At 47.4% G+C, this 12500-nt stretch overlaps 1 protein-coding gene across 1 annotated transcript in view; it reads right to left on the bottom strand.

Annotated features, from left to right (window-relative positions):
• Nucleotides 1–12500, bottom strand: part of LOC133123569 (protein diaphanous homolog 1) — a 66344-nt gene that overhangs the window by 11837 nt on the left and 42007 nt on the right. Inside the window, exons 6-13 of the mRNA XM_061234039.1 lie at nt 8930–9013; nt 8676–8745; nt 7662–7801; nt 7071–7176; nt 6621–6731; nt 6268–6386; nt 5240–5356; nt 1152–1267 (exon numbers count right to left, since the gene is read on the bottom strand). Coding sequence (XP_061090023.1) covers nt 1152–1267; nt 5240–5356; nt 6268–6386; nt 6621–6731; nt 7071–7176; nt 7662–7801; nt 8676–8745; nt 8930–9013 — 863 coding nt within the window. The remainder of the gene's footprint in view (nt 1–1151; nt 1268–5239; nt 5357–6267; nt 6387–6620; nt 6732–7070; nt 7177–7661; nt 7802–8675; nt 8746–8929; nt 9014–12500) is intronic.

The following is a 12500-nucleotide window of genomic DNA, read 5'->3' as shown; positions in this document are numbered from 1 at the left end:
AAGAACAATACAGTACATACACATTTAACCATCATCAATATACTCCTATACAATATGACACCAAAGAATATTCTGGGGTCTACACATACACCTACGCATTCTCTCTCTCTCTCTCTCTCTCTCTCTCTCTCTCTCATCCCTACATTAATGCTAAAACAGCACCAGTACTGCATGTACATTCATATACATAACACACTGTATCTTGTCAAATACACATTTTCACCTTATGGCAAATAGATATTACACAAAATCCATAAAACGCAGTGTAATTCAATTTTCGAAACGTCCATTTCCTGATTCATATAAACCTCAGTAAACATGGTAATCTCCATCCAGGAGACAGGGGCTGACAGGGGCACAGGGTGGCCTGGTGCCCGCCTCATACAGCCTCTGCCCTTACAGGACTGCATGGGCTCAGGCCAGAGCAAAGGGCTTTAATATAACACCCCACCCCCTCTGGGCTGACACTGAGCACCAGACTCAGAGAAAACTGGAGCTGTATCTCCAGTTACACTGGCCACTGGATCCATGGGAAATGTTGTGAGGAACACCGTTCAAGCCCTCGTCTCACACACTTCCTCGTGTACATTGTAGCTTGATGATTCGATTGGCTATGAAGCCGTCACCGTCATAAAATGTGAAAATTATTACTGAGTGAAGTTATTTGGCCGTTTTGGTCTCTACTAGTCCCCGAAGATTAAGTGGTGTGACCCAAATAGGTGAATGGGAACTACTCAGTAGATACTTAAAAACTTGAAAAGGACAATTCCTGCATTGAATGCGTTTCTTCCACTTTCACTCTGATTTCACCCATTGGTTGTAGCTCCTGGCCGAACAACTGCACTATTTAGTGAATTCAGATGAATGGAACACAGTACTGGGGTGGGACTCTGGACATTACACACAAACTTGTCCTGCTGTCAAACCTCAAAGCTCCCAGCCACCAGAACTATGTCTGCTGCGCCCTGCTGGCCGGTCAGGGTACTGCTCCCCATTTGGGCCACTCGACACCTTATCCACCAGGCACAGCCGCCCGTTCCCCTTTAGTCTCAAGCTCTTTTAACCGATGGCCTTTGACCTTTGACCCCCTCCACCAAGGCCATACAAATATAAATCCCCCCGCCCCTACGCTCAACTGCGCGGGGTCTTACCGATTAACCCTTCGAAGTCCATTTTGACGTGTTTGCACTTGAAGTCCGGGTCGGTGCCGTTCTTGTGCAGGATGATCTGACTCACACACTCGTCAATCAGCTTGTAGTACTGAGGCCTGTGGAGAGAGACAACCGAACCCTCAGTACCGCCAAAACCGCCAAATCCCATGGCCAACCTCAATCGATCGAACGAAGAAGATAGTCGCACACTCTATTATGCTCCAAGTAATGTACTGAAAAACAAGCAACATTTCCACACACTCTGACTTCCCCATATGACCCTGAAGAAGATAATGTGTCAAAATGTCTTTTTTTTCAATAGACTATCTTTGTACAACCTATCTGAGGAAAAAACCTGTCTGAATAAAACCTGCTCCAAATTGTAAATACCTGAACCATTTGGGGAAAAAAATATCCATTTGAGCATTGACAAACCCCCCCCCCACACACACACACACACACACACACACACAGAAAATACCAGAACCTGAGAACTACATCCCCCCCCCACACACACAGACAGACAGAAAATACCAGAACGCCGTATGAAATGACCTCATCCTGTCCCAAACCCCCCCCCCCTTCCCCTCCCCTCCTCAAGGTCACATTCCTGCGATATGTTACTGCTTCAGAGGCTGACATTTGGATATACTTGAAAATGTTTTTGGTTTTTAATGAGAGCATAAAAGGAATGTCAAACTGAACTTGGACGGGTATGACAGGTGATGCGCGTAGGATCTCGTATTCCACGCTCCACGTCTGAAATGAAAATAGAAAGGTGCAAAGTGCCCTTCAGCAGAAATGCTAACCGTGACACCTGTGAGGTCATCCTAATTAGAGAGGGAAGATATAACTCAGAGTAAACAACCCCAACTTCATTACTGCATGTTTTATGGGTCTTAAGAGCAAGGACACACATGCAGAGTGTGTGTGTGTGTGTGCGTGAGAGAGAGAGAGAGAGAGAGAAAGACACGGAGAGAGAAATAATGTGTCACTTATTTCTGTTTTTCCTCGCTTATTTCTCTCCCTCGACCCTTTCGTGGAGCAAGAGTGACACCTAGTGGCCGCCTGCATTTCTGCAGCCACAATCCGTGGGCTGCGAACAGACTCCAGCCAGAAATGAAACAATAAACGCTCTGCACAAAACCAAGGCAAGCTTAACTGTGCGTACGTTTCGATTAATGTGAGCAACATTTCAGAATTCACTCTGCACCAATGACCAAGTCATTAGCGCACAAACACAATCACTTTATACTCAGGTCAACAGTTTCTCACTCATTAAACGTTTCATCAGCGTTTTTGTATTTATTTAAAGTGCAGATTGATATGAATGCAGGGACCAGTTTGGAGTGTTTTCAGACGCTGTTTCTCAGCGGTTATTGTCGTTTCTGAGAAGCGGGTGGATAACCCTGGTTACTCACTCCTCCCTGCACTGTTAGCGGGTCTCTGTGAGATGGAGCAGTACCCAGAGGGTAATGGAACTGCAGTGGCCAAATCACTCGCTCCTGCTCCCCGTCTCTTTCAATCTCTCTGCCCCTTCATCTCTGCGCCTCTATCCCTCACCCTCTCTCTCTTCCTCACCCCTCTCTCTCTCTCTCCCTCCCTCCCTCCCTCACCCTCTCTCTCTTCCTCACCCCTCTCTCTCTCCCTCCCTCCCTCACCCTCTCTCTCTTCCTCACCCCTCGCTGTACGTTTAGAGCTTCCCACCCATTCTCCTTCCTCTCACTTTTATTTTACATCTTGATCCTATTCCTTCTCTCCGCCTTTCTTTTCCCGTGTCAATCACCCTCCATCCCTCCCCCTCCCTTTCCCATCTCTCTCTCTCTCTCCCTCTCTCTCTCCCTCTCTCTCTCTCTCTCCCTCCCTCTCTCCCTCTCTCTCTCTCTCTCCCTCCCTCCCTCTCTCCCCCTCTCTCTCTCCCTCTCTCTCTCTCTCTCCCTCTCCCTCTCCCTCTCCCTCTCCCTCTCTCTCTCTCTCTCTCTCTCTCTCTCCCTCTCTCTGTCCGTATTTAGCCTCGGTCGGCAGCAGCAGAGCTGTGATTGACAGCTGAATAGGCGGTGAGGTACGGTGGTGAGCCCTGAGTGAGGTAGAGGAGTTTAACCTCCTCCTCACTCCCAGCCCCGAAAAAACACCCCCCACCAACCCCCCTCAAACCCAAACCCAAAATTGTTAAAAATAAAAACAACTCCTTCTGACACCTGTCTTTGGCACTCATGGATAAATGATAGAGCTGCTCTTGGTTCTTGGCTGTCGAAACACACTGACGAGAAACATAATACAGAAATAATACAGTGTCAAACTCGGCTATATGTGTGTGTTTGTGCGTCGGTGCCTGACTGGGACCCATGAGTGAATGTGTCGCAGTGTGTGTGCATGTGTGTGCAAATGTGAGTGTGTCTGTGCATGTGAGCTTACACACGCACGCACGCACGCACGCACGCACGCACGCACACACACACACACACACACACCTTTGTGCCAATGTAGGAGACAGTTTTCTGTCTCTGAGTGCAAAAGCATGTGTGTATGTGCGCGTGTGTTTGTGCAGGTTTGTTTGTATTTGCGTGTACATGTTTGTGTGTGTGTGTGGGTGGGTGCACACACGTGTAAATGTATACATGCCTTTTTGTGTATGTGGATGTGCATTTGTGTTCACGCACAATAGCACACGCATGTGTAGGTGCGCGCATGTCTGCGTGTATGTATGTGCGTGCATTCATGTGTTCATGTTTGCACGTGTTTGAGTGTCTGGGTGCGTGTGTGCGTGCGTGCGTGCGTCTCTCCCTCGCGTGCTGGCATTAAACACAGCAGATCTGGACGGGTGATAAGGAACTGAAACGGGAGGAGTTGGCAGCGGGCGCGTTCTCATCTCCAGCGCAGCCCGCCGTCTTTTGTTCCCAATCAATCAGACCAGGGGAGGGGGCGCCCGCAATCAGAGGTGATGAGCGCTGATGGGAGGCATTCTTCTTCTCCCGCTCCCCGCTCATCCCAGCCGCCCTCTCCGGGGGTCCGCTGATAGAGTTTTTAACACCCCCCCCCACCCTCCCTCTCTCCCCCTCCGTCTGCCTATAATCTTCAGCGAATATTTGAGTGCGAGGCGGCCATCTTGCAGGCAGCTGAAGCAGTCAGCCCTAATCACGCGCAGGGAGGACCCGCCAGTCAGAAAACGCATTAAAGCGAAAGGTTGTTTACCACGTCTGTTTCCCTGACATTTCTCCTCCACACTTCCCTGGCTTTTAAACGCATTTACATATTTCCGCCGATAAGAGGTGAAAGTACACATTTTTGACAGAAGCTTTTTAGAGTTCTATAATAACCCATTAAAAAGTGCTTTAAAGGAGAAAGAGGAAAAAAAAGAAAAGAAAAAAAAAAACTACTCAAAGTGAAGTTCGGGGCTTCAGCTTCCTGTGTTCCCTGCAAGCGGGTGACCTCATTTCCTGCTTCTGTGAGGGATCCCAGGTCCCCAAAATTCACTTTCTCCTCAATTTAGTAAATTCTTCAGAATCAAACGAACGCATCTTAGAGTACATATCCCACAAAACGAATACAATTGTAATGATTGTCACGGTCGCACCGAACCTTTTTTCTATCCGATTCCTGGAAAACACTTCAATTGAGATTTTCAGTCATGTGGGTCCCAGTCAGTCAGGTCCCCAGACCTTCACAAACTCTCCCCTAAAGATGTGTTCCAGTCACGTGAACGTCATATCGCACACGCTAGTGCTGCTCTCACCTCCATTTCATGCGAAAGAGAGAATTGGGGCTTCGGGAAGCGCAGCTATAAGAATATAAAGTAAGGTCAGGTATGCGGTACGGTCAGGTATGCGGTACGGTCAGGTATGCGGTACGGTCAGGTATGGGGTACAGTCAGGTATGCGGTACGGTCAGGTATGCGGTGTGGTCAGGTATGTGGTGCGGTCAGGTATGTGGTGCGGTCAGGTATGCGGTATGGTCAGGTATGCGGTGCGGTCAGGTATGCGGTGGGGTCAGGTATGTGGTACGGTCAGGTATGCGGTACGGTCTGGTATGCGGTACGGTCAGGTATGCAGAGCGGTCAGGCGAAGAGAGCAGGCGGGCGGGTGACTCACCTGGCCAGGTAGTCGTTGCGGACGAGGAGAAGGTGTTGCATGAGGGACAGGAAGTGCGTCTCGGCTTTAGAGTCTTTCACCGTGTTCATGAGGATCTGGAAGACCTCCGACACATCGGTACAGGCCGGGGTTAAGGGTTACCACGGCGACAGTGAGAGACACACACACAGGGGACATCTCTGTCTCCAGACCCACGCCATAACACACAGAAAGTCAACAGCCAGCAAAACATTTCCTGGTCTGGGGCTTCGAGGTAGGAGCAAACATACTCCCAGTAAAAAGTGAGTGTGGGGAGAAGTCATTCAGATCTGGGAAGAATGCAACCAGACCTGAGGAATATATGATGCAGTGCAACAGCTCCCTCTAGTGGTGTGTACATGCACACGCACAGTACTTCCCCCGGACCTAATCAATGCTGCTGATCACATTACAGAAATTAATCTGGACTAGATGCCACATCAGACATTACTGTATATGTACTGTATACGTTTATTTTTGGGGGTAGATATCCTGATTTATGTGCTAGATGAGGTTATTTATACTATTTGATAATAGTAGTAAGGTGAAGCATTGTATTTGACCTTCTCATGGTATTTAATGTATAATACGTGATATTGCGGTAGATGCTGTAAAAGGCATATATGGGGGAGACCCTGTTTGAGGTATATTCTGGGTAGATACTGACTGAGGAGCTTTTGCAGAAGAATCTGAGGAGTATACAGACTATAAATAACCAAATGATGCATTTTAATACATTATATGCGTTTCCTTCAACTCATTTATTTCAGTGTTATGGGCGAGTATTAAAACATCTGCAACTCTGGTGAAGATCTATCTGGCGCTGATAAACGTATGGATATTATGTGTAAAATTATTGCGTAAAATTGTTGTGTGTTCCAGGAGACACCTGGTGGCAAAATTCAGAAGTGCAATAAGAAAGTTAAAACCGCTAATAAGTTCAAGCTCAGCGTTTTCCCCTTTGCTCTGGCCACGGGACTATATTCAGCCACCCGCCGGCGGAAGGATATTCCATCTCGATGCGCACGTCGTCCAGCCTGTTTCGCAGGTCCTCGGAGTCATCCTCCGCCTGCTCGTCGAACACCATCAGCTGGACCGTCAGCTCTTCGTTCTCGATATCGCGGACCTCCTGTGCGCGAGAGGGCAAGGGCAAGGAAAGGTCAAAGCCCAAAGGTCAAAGATGAACTGAGAAGACGGACGTAGACTCATTAATTAATTTCTTAATAACATTCTCATTGCATTCTGTTGCTACAGTCTCTAGCACCATAACGTACCTGAGTTATACCCTTTTGCTGATAAATAAAGACACAAAAGCAGCCCAAACAAGGGCAGAAGGGTAAACAGTGATGGAGGCGTGACTCACGGTCAGCTGATCTCTCAGGCCCAGTCTCATCAGCTCCGAGCGCAGGTGGATTCTGAAGTCCAGTTCCTCCCCTCGACTGATGAGGGCGTTGATGAGCTGCATACAGCCCGCCTGCACACACACACGCAAGAGCGCACGCACACACACACGCACGCACGCACGCACGCACACACACACACACACACACACACACACACACACACACACACACACACACACACACACAGACACAGACACAGACACACACACAGATGCACACACACACACACACACACACACACAGACACACAGACACACACAGACACACATACACACATACACACATACACACACACATAGTAGACAGGTTACTACAGACACAAAAAAAGTAACATAGGTATGCTTTGCATGATGAGCACTATGAAACACTGTCTCAATGTCTTTGCACAGAGATTGTAGTTTGGACGTTACCTTCAGGGCGATGTTGGGTTTCCGCATGCCGGACAGCAGGGGCTGGAAACGCTCGATGTCCTGTTCCTCGCCTTGAACCGTCAAGGCCTCCAACACGCGCTCGTGACTGAGAGAGAGCAGGGCCACTTCACTCTCTCATCACAGACATTACCGACCCATTACCGTTTCCATTACACACGTACACACACCTCCACTGCAACGTCACAGCCGCTACGACCTCACAACCCCCCCATTCCCAGCAGACCTGGGTCAAATACCTCGCTGTTTTGGATTCAAGCGCTTTTCTGTGCTCGACTGATGTTGCCTGGTGCCACTGAGCCAACCGACAGGACCAGAAGGCGGGGCTTACACTTTGTGAGAGAGTTTAATAGGTTCCAGTACACCAGACAAGCCGAGTAAAGCCTAGAAAAGCATTTAAATCCAAAACCATCGCGTAACTTGACCCAGGTCGGTTTCCCACACTGTACCACAGATCGAGTTGCTGATATTACACCACACACAACGGCGTTTGCTGCCCGAAGAGGCTTTAAGGACAGACCACAGACAGAGTACACGGCTTTCGGCGGGATTTAAAATGGCTGCTTCACTCACAGGTCTTCCGGGTCCTCCAGGATGGAGATAGCCGACAGGAGCCTGACGGCGTCCACCATCATGTGGTGTCGCCTGGGGTCCATGGCTCTGACCAATAAGGGGATACCCTCTGAGGAGTTGAGCATGGCCTTCAGCCCGTACTGTGATTGGACAGCGAGACACGGTTAATGACAAACGGTCCAATCGGGACACGGTTAACGAGAAACGGTCCAATCGAGACACGGTTAATGACAAACGGTCCAATCGGGACACAGTTGATGACAAACGGTCCAATCGGGACACAGTTAATGAGAAACGGTCCAATCGGGACACGGTTGATGACAAACGGTCCAATCGGGACACAGTTGATGACAAACGGTCCAATCGGCACACAGAGAATTGAATGCTGGCTTGAAATGGGACAGCTGATTGGCTGAGGCGGCTACGGCTGCCATGTACTTATCACTATGTACTTATCTCTACAGCTGGCTGAAAGCAGTCAGCGGTTGAGTTTATGCAAATTGGAGGACACTTTTTATCTTGCCATCCGCACATCACAAAGGCAGACCGAAGCCAGCACAAATACCCGTTACAAACATTAACCTCCGTTTTACTTGAAAGAACTATGAATTTCCTTTCATGTTAGGAACTTTGTAGACCGTGAAAGGGGAAGTGTGTCTTTTTTACCATCAGCTGTGTTCAGCACCCATCTGGGTGGGTCATTAGATTACATTTTATTTAGCGGACGCTTTTACCCAAAGCGACATACAAATCGGTGTATATCAAGGTCATACAACAAACAAGACATCAGATAAGGTCCAGTTCATATATCATTGGTTGTAAGGCCACGAACATACACTCACTGGGCACTTTATTAGGAACACCTAACAACATTTCGTTGATTTATTTGCGGCGGAGGCCATTTTGGAAATGAGACTGGACATTCAGTGGAATGCGCTGTGCTGGGAAGAGACCATGGAATGAGGGGCTAGCCAGCAGAGTTGCACTCTGGGAAGGTTGCTCTCGCGCGCTCACCTTGTTGTTCATGAAGGCCTTGAGGCAGCGGATGATCTCGTGCTGACACCTGACCCCGATCCCGTGACCCCTGTGAACGGGCAGACATGACGTAGTAAGGTGAAAATACATTGTATTTGACCTTTTCATGGTATTCTGTGTACAATATGTGAATTTGTGATACCGTAAAAGGTATATATGGGGGAGACACTGAGGTATGTTTTGTGGTAGATACTTTAAAAGGTGTATATCACATAAAAAAGTTTGAACTTTACGAGAAGTCGTCTTTCTCATCTTGAAGCTTCTTCAGGAAATCCAGGAGCAGGGCGAGCCCCTCCCCCCCAAACGTCTGCATCCAGCTGAGAAAGCGAGAGAGGGAGAGAGAGGGAGTGTAATATCCATTTAAACGCTTTTCATCGCAACCAGCACAATTACCTGAACTGGACTTCAGCGAGAGAGACTTACAGCTCAGCTCCGGGGAACAGCATCGTCGATTTATGTGATCATGGATAAAGATCATTCCCTTTTAGATTCCACAGTCAGCCCACAAGCCCCTGAGAAATTAACTCTTCCACACAGCCCAGTAAGCAGTACAACATTCATAAAGCTTGAATGCCTATTTTCACAGTCCCGAAACAGCACAGAAAAGTACTCATGCAACCCACTGAACCACCATGATGTCCAGAGATGCCGTCCACTCCTGAATAGATAAGCGTCATTTCAAACCAGAACAATATTATGTACTTCATATAGGACATAGTGTTTTCTAAGCTTTTTATTCAATCAAATGTGGCTTACCGTATAAACTCAAGATGGCTTACTGCATAAACTCACAGAAAGTGGTATTCGGGGTAAACCCCGATATGAAATTGACATATACCGTATAAGAAGTACAAGCCCCTCTGGACAAATAAAAATGAGAATAAATTTCTTCTTTTATGGATGTGGATTGAGAAAGGGCGTAAGCTCAAGTCCGGGCCTTTGTTTTCACTTTCGACATAAAATAAAGCGTATTTTTGCTTTATGTAGATGATCTTTGTTCTGCTACTGCGCGCAGCAAAATGTAGATTTCCGCAAGAAAGTCTGCGAGACACAGACCCCTTGCATTAAACTTCAAAAGACAAAAATAATTATTTTTCCAGAAACGGAGGGACACAAGGGAACACAAATATAGAATAAAGTACAAATTACAAACAGACAGGACTAAAGACTAGCTCCGTAGGGAGCTGGGATATTGCTCAGAATGAACTCAAAGGAAAAAGCGCACAGTGCATATTATTCTAAGCCAAGAGGCTAATTAAGAGAGTCATGCCAGCTAGAATTTGGCTTTAAATATTCAAATCAGTTACAGAACCAACTGTATTCTATGGCAGCAAAGTGTGGGTCTGCTTGCAAAGCTAGATTTTCGCAAATTGGTTCAAACCCCCAACTGAAATCCTGCATGGGTTCTGTAAACAGCCCAATAATGCATACGGGGCAGAATTAGTCCAGTGTGCAGTATTCATTAACATCTGAAAAGGAGCCATTAAGGCCCTGAACGCGCGTGAAAAGCATCCTCCACTCACACGGACCCAAAGGTCTGAGCAATACAGTACATTAAGCAGAGAGCACATATCAGGCAGTAGACACTAAAAAAAACAAATATGCAGTATTGCAAAAATTAACGGCCAAACGTCCTGACCCTGCTTGAAACACAATAAATTAAAATCCTCCTAGGATAGGACAGGTGGTGTTTGAATTTGGCTACACAGAAAGCAGCTACCTGCTGCATCCTGAGAGAAATTAGGGACCCCTATTGCTTAATTATTATGTGCAAGTTAATGTCATTCCAATTTTCTTAATAACCTTCATCTTCTTATTAATAATGCTCCTGTTGTTGTTTTCTTACATTTGATTATGGTTATTATAATTATTATAAGCCTTCTTTTAACTGCGAATCAAACAAACTTTGGCATTATGTAATTTTGAAACATGCTGTGCCAATGAAGCATTTAAAGAGCTTGAATAGAGACTGGGGGAAAACCACCTACAGTTGGTGTGCATTTTTCGAATCTGAACCCAGCAGCGGAATGAGAGACAAAACAAGTCCAGTCCAGGCAGTCGATGAAAGACTTCAAATATATTAAATATATTAAATATATTTAAAAATGTTTTAACAAAAGACCTGGATGTGACAGAGACCACAGACGAGCAGAGGTGTGCTGGATCCACCTCTCACACAACACAGTGGAGACCATGACACACAGCCTGGCAGGGAGAGCACTGACCTGCCGGGCAGGCTGCTGGAACTGAGGAGGGCGACGTGGTTCCAGGCCCACTCAGCCATTTTGCTAGCTAATAAAACGCTAACGGCTTACAACCAGCAAAAAGACGCTACATATACACTTAAAGGTACAATCGGTGATTTCGGACTTCTAACGGTCAAGAGAGGAATTGCCACAACAAACACGCTCAAACCACAACACTGTGAAAGACCCCTTCTCTGTGAACGACGTTGAAACGCCATTGGCTGTGGCAATTAGAACCAATTTTCAACCAAAGAGCTTGAATTATTGTACATATATACGATGTTTTGGTACAGAGTGCCGGCCCGTCAACTGCATATTTTGAAACCAGAATTTAATAGATGGTACACACAACAGTATAATTATTCCAAATAAAAAATAAAAAGCACTTCAAAAGGGAAAGCATTTTAAATAAAATCCGCATTTCTTTCTTCCTTTGTTTTATATAACGGATATCTGTGGACGCACTTTGCTCAGCTCATCGCCTTGGAAACTAACTCCTCCGCCTCCTTGTCAGGCAAGATATCGAAAGGAATAGTTAGCCGAGGTTTCGCCAAATAAACCAATGCCTAACCACCGCAGATGTACATAGCCACAGTAACCTGTTGCAAACGGCAGTGAATAAAGTCTCAGTACCAGAGTTCAGTAGCCTAAGCAAAGTGGTTGCCCAGGTTACCAAGACACCAGTGCAAGATAACAAGGAGTGCCATAATACACCGAGGTACTTAGTTGCTATCCATGTCATTTTCATCGAAAAGAAACCGAACGTTCTGTGGGAAGTTACTGAGGGGGCCTTTGACCTGTTACGATATAAGTCCGCAAAGCCAGTATGTCACTAGAATGTTCTTAAATGACCGTAGCAATGTGATCAGAAAGTTCTGAACTGATCAAACCATCGGTACCGGCAAACCGAAAGCAACGGAGCTCGAGAACAAACAAAAAAATTAAAAAAAACATGCACTTCAAAGGCAAAAAAAAAAAAGAGAGAGAAAAAATAAAAAAGCAGCCGGGGCGAGAGAGGAAGAGGAAGAGGGGAGGAGGGGAGGACAAAGCGTCTGTCGGCGGAGAAAAGGCGCGGCTGGCCGCTCCGAGCGCAGACGGACGAGGACGATCAATGGAGCGACTCGTCGGGCTCCCGCGCGTCTCTCACAATACGTCTGAGCTCCTCGCCGTCCCCTTCAGCCGCCAGCGTTAGCGTCTGCGCTGCCAGACAGCCGCGCGCGGCCTCATAAATCACTCCATTCAGCCTCTCCGCGACGCGGGCCGAGACGGGGGCGGCGCTATTCAGCCGCCAGGGCCGAGGCGCCGGCGCTTCACCCGGCTCACACCTCTGTCCCCGCTATCACTAAAGCCCCCGCCACGCGGGCTCAGAGCCCAGCGGGGGGGACCCAGCGCTCTCCGGGGCTCCTGCCGGGAGCTCTCTCCGCAATCAGGTCCGCGAGAGCAGCAAGTCTTTCTGATGAGAAAACACGGGTCCATTATCGGTCCTCGGTTTTAATTACGCCGTTAATTGTCACCTGCGGCTTGAGGCTGAAATTGGTTTAATGAGGCTTCTTACGCC

This window comes from Conger conger, chromosome 3, assembly GCF_963514075.1.
Source record: "Conger conger chromosome 3, fConCon1.1, whole genome shotgun sequence".
NCBI lineage: Eukaryota > Metazoa > Chordata > Actinopteri > Anguilliformes > Congridae > Conger > Conger conger.
This window is presented reverse-complemented; position numbering and strand designations above follow the sequence as displayed.